General features: G+C 48.9%; 1 protein-coding gene across 1 annotated transcript in view; it reads right to left on the bottom strand.

Annotated features, from left to right (window-relative positions):
- Nucleotides 1-429: 429 nt before the first annotated feature.
- Nucleotides 430-18,649, bottom strand: part of ISM1 (isthmin 1) — a 197,948-nt gene continuing 179,728 nt past the window's right edge. Inside the window, exon 6 of the mRNA XM_086927722.1 lies at nucleotides 430-2,108. Coding sequence (XP_086783848.1) covers nucleotides 1,591-2,108 — 518 coding nt within the window. The 3' untranslated portion in view covers nucleotides 430-1,590. The remainder of the gene's footprint in view (nucleotides 2,109-18,649) is intronic.

Genomic DNA, 18,649 nt, shown 5'->3' with positions numbered 1-18,649 from the left:
TGTTGGCCAAACACCACACAGGCGAGACACGTAGACTCCAATGCCGGACAAACAAGGGGGGGGGGGGGGGGTGGAGGCTCGCTTCTCCATCTGAAGACTGTCCATGATAGCAGCATAAGGTCTACTGTCTGAAGAGGGCTGCTAATCAAATATTTATTCATCTTTAGAAAGGGCTGCAGAGTTGCCAACTCATAATTATATTAAAGGTTAATATAATTCTAAAATACATTCTACAGCATGGAAGGGTGCCATCAAATTGAGAAAATGGTTTTAGAAAGCAAAAGAAACAGCTCATAACAAAAAAAGTAACCCCTTTCAATGAAATACACTCATTTTACTTTCTTGTCGCTAAAATACTACATCAACAGGATTTTTGTTTTGTGGGCAAAAAAAACGTGCAATAAAAAGAGCTTTACAGAATGCAGAACACAATTTTGATTATGATTTTAATTTATAGATTCTCTTGGCGCCATGATCTGCAAACATTGTTTCATTTTGAAAATATCTTTTTTGCTCGCACGAAATGAATTGTTTCCTATATGAACATATACCAGTAATTAACATGCCCAATGCAATATAAAACGTGAACTTAATAAATACTTTACAAAAAGAAGGCAGGATTTGTTTATTTACAGTAAATACCTACTTTACCCCGCTCCACAGCTGTTCTGCTGTTTTAAACAATACCTCTTTTAGTAGAATACTCTCTTTTTGGCTTGTGCTGAACACGATATCGTAAGACTCTGAATATACTTTACTAATATAAACTGTAAAATTACATTTATTGTCCTTGTTTTCTTGAAAAGCACTCATTATTTCTTTGTGCCTTAAGTCTTTGCGGCAAGTCCCACACAAAGAATGTCCATTACTCTACGGCTGAATGGTGGCAGTTGGTCTCTTTTTGCGAATACTCCTCAGGAATAAAAAGTAAACCTCATGAATGAAACGTTTAGCTCACCTGGTTTGTCCAAAGAAAGAAGCCATAACGCCTCAGAGAAATATCACATTCAAATACTGTTTCCTATTAAAGCTAGACCGTGCCCCCCTCGATGCTGCCTCCATTTTGTTTCAAGGTACCTCGTTTTGTTTCCTGACAGTCCAGAGGGCAGGGTTGCCTCCTTCTTCCCTCTCCATAGGTGTAGATTCCCAGACAAAAATCTCCAGTGACAGTGGTATCCAGTACTGACAGTCACTGTCCTATTAAAAGAATGAACATTCGAATAGTTCAATACGGTAACATGTAGCGGTGACCCGATTAACAGTCACAAGTAAAAACCCTTAAGCTTTTATCTCGGAGTAATATTTTGTATTTTTTTAACATTTAAAAGTTGTTAAAAATATTGTGAAATAAATCCATATTGTACACATTGCAATATATAAAACTCTGTATTTTGGTATTATGCGAGTAATTTAGACATGCATACGCAAAAAATATACAAGCCTGTGTATATTTATAGGAGAGATGTAGGTGTACATCCATACACGCCGGATAATATTTTGCTCTACTCTGTTTCCAGTATTCAATGCATCATCTTCATGTGATGAATGAAAAATGAAACCATCCTTTATGTAACTCGGAGAAGGTTCCCTTTAATATTCTCTAGCCTCTTGTAACTGCTTGTAATAGTCTTCGTCAGATGGGTTTTCACTACATTTTTGACCATTATTCGGAGGCCGAGCCGTATTGTATCTGCTCCAGTCTCCCTTGCATAGGATCCAGGGCAAAATGTCTACCTTGTAATGGAGCTCCGCAGAGAATTCTACACTGATCAAATTTGGAGATCCTGCACCTTTACCCCTTGTAATCAACTGCATGTTGTCGTCATAGCAACAGTGCTGTGCAGCCAATGTGGTGCTTTCCAAGGAAAGCATGGATCGGATGCAATATCTTGCAGTAGGCTTGTAGATTTCTAGTTTTTCTTTGGCACCACTTGCGTCCTTCCAGCGGAAGTCCTTCTCTTTTATTCGGTCCTGGATCTCGGCTGTGCTGTAGGCCACTTCAGTTGGGTATGTGCAGAGGCAGCTGGGTAGGTCTGTGGCAACTTTGTGCATATACTTCTGTAGGAATTCACTTTTGCAGCCCATCCACCTCTCACAGCTGTCTACGTCTGACCCAAAATAAAAGAGAAGGAGAAGAAAAAAAAATCACAATTTGCAAATTAGCAAACATCCACAAACTTTATTTGTCCACTAGGGGAATTACTGCCATTGGTTTATCAGCCTTTTAAATTCATTTGTAATAAATTGTGTTTTTAGTGCTGCAGGGCTTTGTTCAGGACATTTACTACTGTTACTGTGTGCTTTCCTTGTTCAGCTTGGCAAACTCAGGGAGACTTCATAGGACTAACAACTGTACAATGAAATCATTTGGATAACTGCATACAGTGTTTGGTGACATAAACATGAAACTCACTGTTGTGCCTATGAGATTAATATCTCAAGTGATTGCATAGAAATAGCCAGTGCTTAATTTGAGCAAGTAATTTCCGGCGTTCGGCACTGGCACTTAATTGTCAACACAGGCTCTTATGACAGTCTACAACATGATGGCGCTGTTTATCTAATTTGAGATCAGCACAACAAAAGTTTATTAATTCGATATTCATTAAAAATGGCTAACATTTGCTCAAGCAATTCTTATAGCTTTGGGGCCTGAAACATTACAGTCTAAAATGTCACACTTATAGGAAGGAGTGTGATGGTTAGTAGTAGTGTTGATACTGTCATTGGAAGCACTTGCTGGGGAAAGGGCTGGATTTTTACAAATTAAGCACTGGAAATGGCTACTTAGTAGGAGTGATGTTGATGTACTGCAAACCATTCTCAGCGTCGTCTAGAGAAGCAACATTTGTATTGTTATTCATTGGGAATTGCATTTCACCAGGGTTTATTTCCAATTTTGTTTCTCTGTATGCTATATATCTCAAGTGCTGTTGTTCAGAATTGTTTAAGCCAGAGTGAAAGCCTGTGGGACGCTGAAGTTGGTGCAGAGGTGAAGGAGAACATGAGTCACTTGGAAAGTGAAGATGCTTTTTTGGGTAGTTACATGGGGCATATCCCAAGCTTATCGAAAGGTTCCATGTTCCGGAGATCAAAATCAGTCTTTAGGACAAGCACTGAAGGTTTAAGAGTTGGACCCTTGTTGAATAGTACTCATGTGAACAGTCAGGATTCCAGATTTTACAGCACTGAAGTAACTGCGTTATTTCCTATTTTCCACTCACACAGACGACATTCAAGTAGGACTGGTGAAATGTGAATGTACTGTGTGACAGGTGGTTGAGAGCAGTCACAACAATGTAAATGTTGTATCTTGAAACACGGGTATGAGAACTACGGCATCTTTAGAGAAAGATTATGCCCTATAAGTGAGTGCTGCATACATTGCACAATTTTCACTGAAGCCCAATGGATGTCAAGTTATAGAAAGATGAAGGGAGATTTCCATACTAAAATCAAAACAAATTTAAAGTCAGACTGGTAGGGTATCCATTGTGAACTGTAAAAGGATCATTTTTTGCTTAAACTGGAGAGTTTTAAGGCGGTACCCCTCTCAAACTGAGTAGTTCTTTTGAATTGATAGTTTGCATATTAACTGAAGACGTAAACCTTCCTGAAGTTTCTGTTAAATATATAAGTTAAAAGAAGCATGCAACAACAAGGTCAAGCAACAGTTTGCATGTTAAAAATGTAACTAAACGTTGGAATGTTCTACATCCACTTTGGGAGTGGACATTGTGGTATTAACCTAGACGACCACTCAATTTACATATGTATGCAAAGATGTGCTTGCAAAGCTTGCTGAAGACCATACTTGAAAGTGGAAGCATTATATACAGTCAGAACTAACACCTTCTGCAACTGTGGCAGCCAATACTTGATTTTTACAGAAGATATATATATATATCCTCCGAAAACAGGGACACCTTCAATTCATCTATACCTAGTTTTAGACCTTTGATGTCCACCGATTCGTTTATGTATTACGCAAGGGGCTTTCTGAAGAATGCACCAAAAGCAAAGGGTACGTTGGCCATCCCTACCAAGTTTCATGCTAACTGTGGACTATTGGGAAATTCCTGCTCTTTTTGCAAATACTAGACAGAGCTGAAGGAGCATGCCATGATTATTTTGTGGGTCAATGTGCCACATTTCATCCTCCTTTCCCACTTGTGTGTTTTTCTCCATATTGCCATGAGTCAAAGTCTGATGAGGAAAAATAAATGCAGACGGACAAGCCGCTCAAATTAAGCAAAAAGCTCTACTGAATGCTTTTTCCGTATCCAAAATTAACAGCGTTGTATTTTACTTCCGTTTGTTTGTTAGATCTATCAAATTTAGTACTTTTCCCTGTATTATTCCTCATTTGACGTTAGACTATAAAACCCGATTGATCAGGGTCAGGACCGAACTAGCCATAGCAGGCACTGAGTGTTTTACCAGTAGGCCGGAAGGGTGGGAGACGGTTTTTGAGCTGTGGGAGCTGGTTTTGTTACTGGGGGCCAGTTTTGCAGAAGTGCTTCAGTATCGGCCGCCCTCTGTAACAAAAGCGGCAGCAGTGCTAAATCGGCCGGCAGCAGTGCTTCTCACTATTCGTCTTGCACAGTTTCTTATGCCTGCTTGCTTCAGCTATACATGTCCCTCAAGACTGCCTTATGTAAGTACTATACTATAGGCACATCGCATTCCCTTGTGCCGATAAAAAAAGGTACTCTTTGATCTGGATTTTCTTTGCATGTTTACAGACTAGGGGGCATATTATAAAGGGGGGCTATAGGAAATTATCGCCGCTTTAGCGGCAGTTTTCGGCCGCTAAGCGGCGATAATTCTATCGCCCTATTAGCAAGCTGTCGCTAACAGCAGTTAGCGACAGCTTGTAGGCGCTAGCGCGCGGTTTGGGGCCCACTTTGCATGTCAGCGATATTTATAGCTAATGACATGCAAAGTGGGCGTAACCTGTTGGCGACTGAAAGCAGTCGCTAACATCGCTATCACCTATTACCAACACAGGCGTAGCGATGGAAATATTCGCGCTAAGCGCAAATATCTCCAAAAACGAACATCTGCTCAGACCAGTTCTTAGCCATTATATCCAATGGGAGGTGGATATAATGGCTAAGACCCTGTTAGCGATAACGCGTGAATATCGCTGTATTCTCAGTGATATTCACAGATTTTGCCGCTATCGCCGGGAATTTTATCACTTTTGAGATAAACGTTGCTAATAGCACGTTATCTCAGCGATAAAATCCGGTGATGCGCGGCAATGAAAAAATTGCTGACAAGCCTAATTAGCGATAAATATTGCTATTTGTTGATAATATGCCTCTATGTCTTTAAGAAGGGGATCATTCAGACAGCAGGTGGGATCCTGAACCTGTAATCCCAGCCTCCATGGTAAAATTCATATTACTGGTGCAGGCTTCATGACTCCATGTCCGATCCTCAGGTGGAGGTTGCCCAGGGTGTGGTCTATAATTATCATGTCTATATAGGTCTTGTGCACTAGTGAACAGTGTGCAAACTCCAGCTTTCCAGAGTGCAGGTGCTGCAGAGAAATCCAAAATTCCTAACTTTGTATGCTGTCGTCCTCTGATCGTATAGCTGCTCTCAGTCCAAACTTGACTTTGTTACAATTAGGTACTAAGGGCCATATGTATAAAAAAAGAGTTTTGCGATTCTCAAATTGCGATTTTAGCGAATCACAATTAGAGAATTGCAAAATGCAACGTATGTAGGATTTGCTAAAAATTTTGCAAATCCTATATGGGCCATATGTATCAAGCCTTTTTCTCGTTTGCAAACTGGCAGATTCTCAGAATCGGCCAGTTTGCGAATTGGAAAAAGCCTTTTGGGATGTATCATCCCAAAAGGCCATCACAAAATAGAGAATTGCAAAATTTGCGATTCTCTATTTTGCGAATGCAATTAAGGAACTACAAATTGAGATTCCTTAAATGCAATTCAGGAAGCACCAAAAATTTCCTCTTTGGCCTTAAGGAATTGCAAATTACCACCAACTTCAAGTTGGTGGCAATTGGCAATTTTCTTTAAATAAGCACTTTTTGGATTTTTTAAAAGTCATTTGCAATTCCTTAAGGCCAAAAAGCTAATTTCTGGTGCTTCCAGAATTGAATTTAAGGAATCGCAATTTGCAATTCCTTAATTATCTTGGCACGCTGTACTTTGACTTCAGAATGTCCTGCTTTCAATCAAGAAGGATCTGTTGCTTTTCTCTCACTCTCTTGTCACTCATCTCTGTCTCGCTTGCCTGCTGGGGTGACTAACAGCCCGTGCTTACTTATCCTGTGCCCCTCCCCATCATTTAGCCTCTTGAGTGCCACCTGCATTTTGTATTTGTCCTCATCCAAAACACAGTTGTCTATCCAAATAAGCCGACCTTGCAGTTGTCACTCACCTATGGTCTGGTCCGGCTGCATTTTTTACCACTACTCTGTGTGTGGCAACTCCACTGCATCCCCTACTGCACCTCTCCAGCACACGCCTGCCTCTACCTGAGGCTGGGCCACGTCTCTGATCTCCGCCTGCCATTGTTGCTGGCCTCCAGTGTAGGTCTACTTCAGATGATCACTGGCTGTATTTTGCAAGGTTATCTCTCAATCATCGTCACCCCGTCCATGTACCCTTGGGATGCTGCCTCTATAGTGGGATATTGGGTACCGGAGGACCTCACTGCTTGCAGTTTACCATCTGCTCAGGCAACATTTCAATGCCCACAGTCCTGCTCAGGGCAAATCTGCTCTGATGTCCCACTGTGGTCCGTGGCTGATCTTTGGTCAGATCCTCCAGGTCGCCTCAGGTGTGTGAATGTCACATTTTCATGCTTTGTTTGCTGCAGAGCAAAGAATGTGGAGCACTTGCAGTCCACAGGTTATTGCTAGGTGGATCTTTAGCTGGGGCAGAGGGGCGGACCCACGTTTTACTCATCTGCATTCATGGCCACACTCCCAAATCTCACATTTTAGAGACAAGATGAGAAGTAAGCATCACGAATGATGGCTGGAAATATATGGAGCCATTCCCACTTAACCTGGCAACAGATATTGTTCTGCGTAAAGTACAGGAGTGATGGAATTACACATTATACCAACCCCAGACCATAGGTCTTTGGTACTAACATGGTATTGATACAGTTTAATTCTAACACATATCTTAAGTACAAACCTAAAATAAAACACAGTGTGCGATGATCATGCTAAGGTCCGTTTTATCAAACAAGGGGAAACAAAGACTTGAGCTCTACCATGCAAAACGAAGGTAGGGTGTACCAGTCTAGGGGGACTGATTAGTGGTTACAACTGCTGCTGAGGGTGGTATCCCCTAAAAGAAAGAATGGTCCTTATTGGTCAAACAGCCACCACAAAGTCTCTGCCTGACTAGGAGTATATTTCCTCAGACCTTACTTCACACAGCTTGGATTAGGATAAAGGATAGAATGTGTGTATGTTTACTACATGAAAGCAGCAATGACACTAGCTGCCACTGACTCACCCTGTACCACTACTGAGTTGTTGCAAAAGGATGAACCTGCATTGGTAAAAAATGGAATTTTGAAAAAAAAACTTTGACATTGCAGCTCCTTCAGAAAAGAAAATGAAAACGTGATGTTGAACGAAAATGAAAATGTGGCAAACTCTGGGGAAGTACATGCTTTTTACGCAGTACACCTTAAATTCTATCACTGTGAAAACTTCTGAGGCAAGTCACTTACTAGAACACCAGTTACACTTTAATTGGTTTGGGCAAGTAAACTGCTATGCAAATTGACCAAGCATTTGAAAGGGAGTACATTATTTGTGCAAATTATTAACCTCCTCCCAGTGAACTAAACAGAGCAAGCCTCGCCCGAAAGCAGAAGCCGCAAAGTGAAGAGAGAAGCCCAACTCGGAGATCAGGGAAGGATTACAAGCTTTGACATATTTCCATGTACTGCCATGAACACTGGTTGGAAATGTCCCACCTACCTAAACTTCTAGCTAGCGTCTGTAGGATTCCTACATACAATTATTTTTTTTCTAGTGCTTCATACTTTGCTTCTGCCGTTTCTGAGCACAGTAAATAACAGGTGCCGCTGTTCCCTAATTTCTGACATCTCTTGGTTTAACTGTTAGACTCCTGTTCTTCCTTCACACACAGCCTCAAAGACAAAGGATCACACCTCGTCCTCAAAACTGTATGAAAATACTATAAGATCAAAAGAACGACTGTGTGGAGGAAGAAAGAAATATCTATGCTTGCATGAGATGCACATTTCAAACTTCCAAATCTGCAAAATAAAGACTAGAACAAAAACACATGTAAAATATCTGTTGTGTGCGTGTACTTCACAGATATTAGGGAGTTTACAGTCTGTGCTTGTGCGCTGATCATAAACAGAAACCTCTAGAAGAGACAAGGACACCGAAATCACCAGCTCCGAAAATGTTCCCCAAAAACCCCCACAGACACAGTTAATCATTGATATATACATATGTATGTTCTGCGCGTCACTCACACAGACAGTCCTGCCAAGCGTCACGCAACAGGTGTGAAGCTCACGCATTTCAGTGCGGTGATCCTCACCGGACTGAAATGCAATGTCACGCATTTTGCCACCTGCTGCCAGGCGAGCCACCAGCGGCGCCTGTCACCGTGCCCGTGGCTCTCTCTGCTGCTCCGAGGGAAGTGCGCCTGCTTCCGTCGTGTCCCACAGTTAACAAGACTACTGCTGCAGCTCTCAGCTCTGAGAGCGCTACAAATGTATCGACTAGAGCGCCGTCACGTCCGGTCCAGAACAGGAAGTTAGTAAAGCGGCGGGGGAATCTGAGAGTGCAGGCTGCCTGCTGCTCACAGCCTCTCTCATGCCATGATGGCAGGCCACCCGCCGCAGGGGGTCCGGCCGCAGCATGAATCGATTGAGGCGCGGGCCGCCCGGCCGCCTGCACCCCGCAAACCAGGCTGCAGCAGCAAAGCCTGTAGAGGTTGTGATCTGGATTGGCCAGCGGTTCAAAAAGGGTGAGATCGGCTGCCCCGGCGGGTGAGTGAGGTCTGCTGCCCACGGCGAGAGAGAGAGAGCGAGAGAGGTCTGCAGCGCTGGATGCGGCACATCTGCAGCGCTGGATGGGTTACATCTGCAGCCGCGGATCGGTGATAGCCGCATCTCTATAGAAGTGAGACCCGCAGCCCTGGAGGGATGAGACCCGCAGCGCTGCACCAGTGAGATTGGTAAACCCGGGCCAGTGAGATCTGCAAGCCTGGACAAGGGAGATCTGATCGCAGGACCATGGAGGATGTGAGTACTGGGGCTGGCGTGTCTATTTCCTGCCCGGCCCTTTGAATACTTTTGAGAGTTGGGTTGAGGCAGGAAGAGATGTTATGGTAGTAAATGAACGTCCAGCAGAGAGGGCCTGCAGTGTGCTGACCCTGCACCCCTTTACCATACCTTGGGCCTCCAGTGTGCGGACCCTGAGGCCCTCCCCCACTGAGGGACCCGCGGTGTGCTGCCCTGGCTGAATCCCTCTCTATGGCAGTCTACACGCCTGCTCCCCTCCGCTCCTGACAGGGGAGCTCCGTTCAGTGGCTTTGCACCACAGCACAGGGCCAGCGCTATCCACCCGCCACAAGGACAGCTCTGGTGTGAGAGGTTGACCTTTCAGTAATGCAGCAAGTGCAGTAGCACCTGGAACTTTTTGTGAGGAGCCATTAAACCCCAATGATGCTTGTTTTACCTTACTAACCAGCCAGGTGTGCTGACTATACCAGGCCGCCTCCCCCACCATAGCATCATGTCCAGCTCAAGTGTAGAGGCGCAAGGATCAGTGTACGGGCTCAGCTCACCGTGCTGGCTCTCCCCACTCTCGATCTTAGAGGTACCCCAGGGTACTTACTGACACTATTTACCCCCACATGAAAGATACCCCCACGGGGGGCATGGCTTAGCACGCAATGGAGACGGACGCACCCGGGTAGAGCTCCAGCTTAAACTCCCCTACCCCGGGTCCTTTCTCCGTCAATAGTTCTCCTTTTGGCCCGAAACTGCTGGCGGACCCACTCGCACCCATTCTCCACCTGCTGTCCAAATTTGGTGGACATCGGTGTCAAGGCCCCGCTCCGAGGACACTGGCGGTGCTGACGCCGGCCTACCCGCGACCTGACTGGGAGGCCTCACTGGGTGAGACCGAGGCTTTTGGCGGACTGCTGGGCCCTGGCGCGCGGCCTACAGGAGCTGATGCAAGCCTACGAGGACGACTGAGCGACGGCCCCTGCCGATACCGGGCTCCATTCCACGCCCTACCCCGCCCGCAGCAGTAACGCCTGCGACCCCCGAGGACACGAACGGGGGCGGCGGGGAGCTGCAGCTGGCAGCGGCCCTGCCCAGCAGTGCACCTTGGAAACTCCGCAAAAGCAGAGGTGAGCGGGAGTCTGGGGCCGGGGGTGCGGAGCCGGGGAGAGGACGACATCCCTAGCCGCCCCCGCCGCGCGCTGCCCCCACCGCACACATTCGAGATGTGGGACCCTCGTTAAAAGGCGCAACAACCGAGGGACACCCGAGGCCAACCCCATAACTTCCCCGCCCCCCCTGGACCTGGGAACCCCCCCCCTCTGCGAACAGTACCTACTAGGGGGTCACGGACTACAGTAGGCGACGCCTGACCACGGGCGGGGACGCCAGGGGGACGCAGAGATCGCTGGGGGCGCCCGCGCACTCCCCCCCCCCACACTGGCATCAAAACCGAAAAAGCAAAACGAGCGCGAACTCCGCGGGGCGCAGGGGACAGAATGAGAAGCACTTTCGCCCCTCCTAAGGGGAACTGCCGACCCACTCCCGCCACTCGCTGCAAAGCTGAACCTGCACGCCTGGGCACCACTTGTCTCCCGGACTTGACAGACGCGAGCCAGGTGCCCTTGCGGAGCTACGGACGGACCCCGCGACCCGATTGCACAACATTCGCCTCCTGAGGCCCGGGGCAACTGCCACTACAAGAGACGGCACCTGCTACATACCACCCGGAGATCCACGACCGGAACCCTTCGATAACTACACGAAATGCCCTGCCTGGCCCATGTCTGGAGGGGTGATGACAAGCACTGGATCAGGAACTGCGTCGTCGAAGGGGAAGCAAACGAAAATGGCGCCCAAGATGGGCGTCGAAACTAGACAGTGTGCTGGCGGCCATGGAAAGGATGGCAGAATCCCTCCAACAGACGCGCACTTCCCTAGAGACCAGGATCGATGGAGTGGCCATTGACCTGACCCACCTCAGAGGTGACCACAAAAAACTCCAAGAACGCACCACGACGCTGGAGAGTGCGGTGTCAGCCATTGAACCGAAAATATCCCAGGCGGATAAACACATTCAAGATCTCCTAAACAGGATGGAGTTCCTGGAAGACCGCGCTGAGGACGCGGAAGGACGGGCGCGAAGAAACAATATACGCTTAGTGGGCATTCAGGAGAAATGGGAAGGGACGGACCCTGCTCGTCGCGTGGAGGAATGGCTACGCGACCTGCTACCGGAAGACACGCTCTCACCCCATTTCGTGGTGGAACGAGCCCACGGCGTGCCCACAAGACCACTGCCACCTGGCTCGAACCCCAGACCATTCCTCCTCCGAGTACTCAACTACAGGGACTGCGATGCGATACTACACGAGTCCAGGAAGCTGGGGGAAGTCAACATAGACAATGCTACCGTAATGTTCTTTCCTGACTACACCGTGCAAGTGCAAATGCAGAGACACTCATTCCTAGCAGTGAAGAGGCGCCTACGCCAAGCGGATCTCAAGTACTCGCAGCTCTTCTCAGCTAAACTTAGAGTGGTCGCGCAAGATAAGACGCACTTCTTCACAAGCCCGGAGGAAGCGGAGCCCTGGTTGGATGAAGGGATGCCAGACACACCTAGGAAAGCACGAGGAACCGCTACCACGGAACGGACTCGGGGACCGAGACGCCGCCGCCGCAGAACACCCTCATCTCCGCAGAATCGAGAAGCGGCAACACACTCTCTGACTATGGACCAAATTCTACAGGATCAACGGGATGCCCTACGCAAGGTGGTGGAAATCAGCAGCTCTCCCTCCCAATCGGCAAGCCCGAACGCCAGCCCGACCGCATCCCTTACGGACAATGAGGCGGTATACGGCTTACCGGGGACCAAAAATCACCACGCATCCGGAGTGCAGCGCGGACACAGCTGGGCACCCGCCTAGCTGCCCGCCCCTTCACAGGTAACCTGTGCGCCTCTCCACAGGCACAGACTACCCTGCCTGGGGGATCAGGAACGAGTCAGACACTGAGTAAACTTTTGCTTCTTACACTCGGCCCGACCACTCACTGGCGGGGACTAAGGGTCAAGTCTGCAGCGTAGCATGTACTTGCCGCCGCTGCACTAGCTGCTCGAGGAGAGGGACCCCCCTGGGGGCTGCGCCCCCACCATTGACACTCGCGACAGCCACTGACACTATGCCGGGCAGCGGGGCCTGGGAACCCGCCAGACAACATGGCCTCTTTACCCACCCGGGAGGGATGCTACACTCCCCTTGAACTACACTGTAACTACTACTCTCACACGAACAAGTCACACGTTACCCCCTAGAACTGTATAGTTTACGAGCTCATTAGAGCGTTTGGACGGCGACATGTTGTGCAGCCGACCTTTTGGTATTTTAAAATTTGTTGCCATGTTGAGGCTACATGTTTTCCCTCTCCTCCTTACCCCTCTGTACCACTGGAGATCATTTCACACTGTGTTTAAGACTGGCAACATCTTCGAGTTGAGGATGGGACACTAGACTTGGTGGGGAACTACAAACGGGCCTTTGAAATGCGGGGAGGATGGGAGATATTGCATAAATGGCAGGTATGGCTGAAATACGAATATGTACTTGGAATGTCAGGGGAATGCACCCACCGGCCAGACGCTACCAGATCTATTCATACCTGAAAAGGCACAAAATTAACATAGCACTACTCCAAGAATCACACCTGAACAAGTCAGAGGTACACGCACTACGCCGCAGGTGGCGTGGCCACCTTTATGCCACAGACTACTCTTCATTTGCTCGCGGCGCACTTATATGGGTTCGCCCTAGAACCCCCTGGACAGCTACTGATACCAACATAGACCAAGAGGGCAGATTTGTTGCCGTACATGGCAGACTAGATGGTCAACAGGTGGTTCTGGTGTCCCTATACTCACCTAATATAGACCAGGGGGCCTTCCTGATGCGCCTCTCCACCACAATGGCGACCTGGCACACGGCTCCATGGATACTGGGCGGGGACTACAATTGCACACTTGACACAACAGTGGACCGCTCCTCCCCGCCCACACTCAACGCGCCCACGCGGGACGCCACAAAAGCACTACTCGAGTGGGCTGCGCAGTGGGACCTCCACGATGTCTGGAGATTGCGCAACCCTGGAGCGCGGGTCTACTCCTATTACTCTGGCGCCCATGATCTACATGTCCGCCTTGACAGATTCATGGCATCCACCGAACTCCTGCCTCTAGTAACAGACGTGCGATACATGGGCCACACGTACTCGGATCATAACCCACACTTTCTATCTATATCCTGGGAACGCCCGCGCCCCCCTGTACCCACCTGGTGACTACAGCCCACGCTGCTGCTTGATGCGACCTTTCGCGACTCACTCCTTACACGCACTACCCAGTACTTCGAGGAAAACACAGACACGGCGTCCTCCCCCCAGATAGAATGGGACGCCTTCAAGATAGTGATCCGAGGCCATTGCTTGAGAACACAGGGGCACATACGACACCAATTGGAGGGCGACCTAACTAGATTAGAATCTGACTTGCTTGACAGAGAGGAGGAGGCTATTGGGAGCGATGTTGGCTCGTTACAGGGGGCGCAAGCAGAACACGCGCGACTACTGGAACGACTACGCAGCGCACTCGGCGAGAACACATCACCTGAGTGACAGACCTGGCCAACCACTGGCCTGGCTGATATCACAGGAGACTCGCTCGACCCCAGTAATGGCTATACATGTGGAAGGAAGAGGCTCACTATACACTCAGCGCCACATACACGAAGCGTTTACCACCCACTATGAAACACTTTATCGCTCCCGGCTGCCAAGCCCCTGCCCTGACATTGCCGACTACCTTTCCCCTCTACAGATGCCACACCTCACACCTGCCCAGCAGGACGAATTGGGCGCCGCGCTCGATCCAGACGAGATTCGAGAGGCTATCTTTAATTTGTCCAACGGCAAATCCCTGGGACCGGACGGGCTCCCAGCCGAATTCTACAAAGCTAATTCTGATGTCCTCATCCCGGAACTCCTGAAAATGTACACCGCAGCTGCAGAAGATGCAGCCTTACCCCCAAAGTTAAACGAAGCCACTCTGATCTCTATCCTCAAACCTGACAAAGACAGCACACGGATGGGCTCTTACCGTCCCCTAGCGCTACTAAACACGGACTACAAAATATTGGCCTCCGCCTTAGCTCGCAGACTGGCCCCTCACATACCCCGACTGGTACACCAAGACCAGAATGGTTTTGTCCTGACGCGACACACCTCCCACAATATCCGCCGCCTCTTCCGGATACAGAAGTATGCCGTCCAGCAGTGGCCCAGAGCGGGATGCCTGATATTAGATCTGGAAAAGGCCTTTGACTCGGTTGAGTGGCCATACCGGAGGGCGGTTACTGAGAAGTGCCAGCTGGGGGATGACTACACGGCTATGGTGGGCCCCCTGTATGACAAACCAACAGTTCAGGTCCGCACAGGCACACTGCTCTCGGACGTCATCCGAGTGCGAAGAGGCACCAGACAAGGCTGCCCCTTATCGCCCAAGCCCATACTGTTTTCACTGGCTATGGAACCCCTAGTCACAACTCTCAGGAATCAAGGACCTGAATGGGGGATACCACTGGAGGATGGCCTACACGCAGTGTCACTCTATGCAGACGACTTGCTGCTGTACGTTAGAGACATAACTGATATCCCTGCCTCCCTAACTAACGTCTTCCGGACATTTGAGGAGATGTCGGGTCTGCGAGTCAACTGGGCTAAATCGGGGGCCTATCCATTCAGCCCGGACACACCTAGTGCGACATCTGCCTGTGCGGAGGGAGATTGCAATGGTACCCTACCACCTTCCGGTATCTAGGGATACAAATTTATCGGGACCCATTAGATGTCCTGGAAGGGAATCTCCTGCGGACGATTGCCTCCATTAGGGCACAAATCAGCTTCTGTAATACCTTACCCCTCAATGTTCCTAGCCGGATAGCACTGACCAAAATGATTGTGCTGCCTAAGTTGCTATACTATTTCGCCAATATTCCCACATATGTGCCCAACAGAATATTTCGAGACCTGGAGGTCCTGATGCGCAGCCTCATCTGGAATGCGGGCCGCCCCCGAGTGGCACTGACCAAGCTGTATATGCCCACTGACTCGGGAGGCCTGGCGGTCCCCAACATGGAGCTGTACTACCTCTCGGCACAACTGCAATGGGTAACGGGGTGGCTGTGCGGCAACCATCTGGAGGACACTACCTCGGACACCGCTGCCTGGACGCAAACCCAAATCTGCACGTTGTTCTACCCGCTAACCAAGACCCCCTGCCCCTCCCAATTACACCTCGCAGTAGCACGCAAGTGCTTCCTGAGATGTCTGCGACTCACCCGGGCAACAACACCATATGCCCCGATATTGCCCCTGCTGGGCACTCCCGGCCCGACAGGCGTGCTGACTGAGACACGCCTGACCGCCTGGACACAGGCAGGTGTGGACACGCTCAGTGATCTGTATATAGATGGAGAGCTGCTCCCCTTTGCGACTCTAGCGGCTGACACAGACCTCCCAGCTGGCCAGTTCCTGCTACTTGCGTCCCTCTTGCGCACGCTCACCGCCTCCTGGGGCGACATGACAGTGGAACCACCGATGCACACCTTTATGCAATATTTGCATGTTATGGGCAATGACTCACACATCCACTGGCTGGCGCAAGCCCTACAGGCACACTCGCAACCGTCAACGATGCCACTGCGGGAAAAATGGGCGGCGGACAGGGGACGGGACTGGACTGAAAAGGAATGGGAGATCTTAGCCGGACCAACAAACATTCCACGCAACCCCCGCTTTAAAATCATTCAATTCTACATTTTACACCGAGCCTATCTCACGCCCGACAAAATCAACAGATACTTTGCAATCACGACCGCTGCTTGTCAACGCTGCTCCCTACATGGGGCGGACCTCTTGCACATGCTATGGCATTGCCCAGACATACGAACATACTGGGACAACGTTACAGTACTACTCACACACAATGCTGACGACCAGATGCCCTACACATGGGAGGCGTGCATCCTGGGATTATACAAACGTACGAAACTTAACAAAGTACAGGCGCGTTTCTGGGATATGGGTCTCATAATGGCGAAACGCCTACCCACTAAACACTGGAAAGCCACAGCCCCCCCACACATTCGACACTGGTACACTTCCTTTACCAATTGGGCGCGAGTGGAAAGCACGGTCCTTCTCCGGGAGGAAACCGCAGAACTTCGTAAATTCCCCATCGCTCAGCTCTGGGACGACCTCCTCAAGACATTCCAGCGCACCTGTCAAGAGCAAGGGATAACTTGAAGCAACAAACCCCGTTGCCACTACGGAGCCAACCAGCGACCATAGCGACCATGTCTTTATATCCCCTTCCCCCCTTGTGCCCATTGCTTCCCTAGGTCCTGAGCCTTAAGCCCCATCCTAGCGGATACTGAAAGCCATGCCTCTCGGCCATGCACCTGATGCCTGCCCCACGCAGCGCAGCTGCCAGCACCCCCGCCTCGGCCTGCCTAGGCACATACTAACTGCCCTTTCCTCCCCTCAAATTTTTTTTTCTAGAAATACGGTACACTCTGCTACACCTCGCCTTGCACCAGCTGACCCTCTAAAGGAACGCATACTGATCTCCTTCCCCCCCTCCCCCCCGACCTCACCTACCTTCCCACTTACAGAGGTTTTTCTTTCCCATCGTTACATAGACATAGGGGACAGTTAGCTCACTGGTCATATTTCCCGACCAGATCCCCTCTTTTCTTGCAGACGAAGATGACCGATGCATCATACAGCTAGCAAGGAATGACCCCCTCACGGAACACATGACGCTTGCAGATAGCTGAGCTGCGACTGCACCCAAGGACTGCAGTAAGATGCGGGCATGCACCGACACCCCACCCACATTAACCTACGATCAGGATATGCTGTACACCTGCCGTCACCCCCCGCCTTTTACTTTGTGACCTCCTACTTACAACACTGGAGAGACGCATACACACCATACTACCGGACATCCTGGTCTCCATACACAATGGCTGCAAGCAAGCCGCGCCGAGCTTCACCGCTTGCTCCTATGCCTCAGTGAGCTATATCACTACACACCTTACCACACCTGCGTCGGCATTATACACAATCGTCTGAATCACCGCCTATTGACAGCTCTCCCACTATTGTTTAATCACGACGGGTTCCCAGATCCTCAGTGGGGACTTGCGCGCTGAGCACAACAGCACTAATGCTTGACTGAAATCTGCAATGTTTATGTTAATAATAAAAGATAAAAACGCAGACCTATCATTCATGTAACTGACCACCAGAATGTTGTATATACATGTCTTTAGATATCGCCGCCGGACCCCCGGGCTACCGGCTAAATGGCTGTGTCATACAATTATGGATTCACTTGACTGTATACGGCCTGACCGGCCCCTACGTGCCACGAAAATGTACGCTGTATGACAACAATATTGCACACAATAAAGGTCTTCCAAAAAACCCCCAAAAAATGAAAGACACCCCCACGGTCCTGACCCTACTCACCCGCACTGGCCCTCCTCACTCTCTACCTCAGAAGTCTCTCCAGGTTCCTTGCCTTAGCCACCCTCCACATCAGAGCTAACCCAGGGGTACTGGCCCTACTCACCCTCCACATCAGAAGTACCCAAGGGGTGCTGGCCCTACTCACCCTCCACATCAGAGGTACCCCATGAGGTACTGACCCTACTCACCCTGCATATCAGAGGTACCCCATGGGGTACTGGCCTGCTCACCCTGCATATCAGAGGAGCCCTTCCTCACCCTGCACCGCAAGAGCACTCTCAATGCACCTACCTCCTCACTCTCCATCTCAGAAGTACCTCCAGGGCACTGACGAGGTGCAAGTCTTAAAATAACAAACAACCACAAAAAATTTAAAAAAAAGCTCCTGACTTTGTGTGCATAGAGAGCCTTGATTTAATATGTTACAAAGGAGCTTACTGATATTTGTCTGATTCTAAGTATATTTACTTAGTCATGAGTATAAATGAAAGTCGTTTAACCATTATTTCTTAAGCTTTGCCGCAGTTAACGTAGGTTCTAGTTTGCTCAAATGGGTGTCATATCTGATATTTATAAGTTTCCCTCGTTTTCATTGCTTGGTTTTGATGGCAAGAAAGTGTCACTCATAGTCATTAAAATGTCATTCATAATTACTCTTAAATTATGAAAATGTCACACATAGAAATCTGAAACCTTGTCAGCTATGCACAGATAAATGCTCACACACAGCTAAAACGATTCATAAACTCAGAAAAGCTATTGTACTCACGTTCATAGTTGTTT

This window comes from Lissotriton vulgaris, chromosome 6, assembly GCF_964263255.1.
Source record: "Lissotriton vulgaris chromosome 6, aLisVul1.2, whole genome shotgun sequence".
Taxonomy (NCBI): Eukaryota; Metazoa; Chordata; class Amphibia; order Caudata; family Salamandridae; genus Lissotriton; species Lissotriton vulgaris.
Note: the sequence above shows the minus strand (reverse complement) of the source record. Positions and strands in the feature narration are given on the sequence as shown.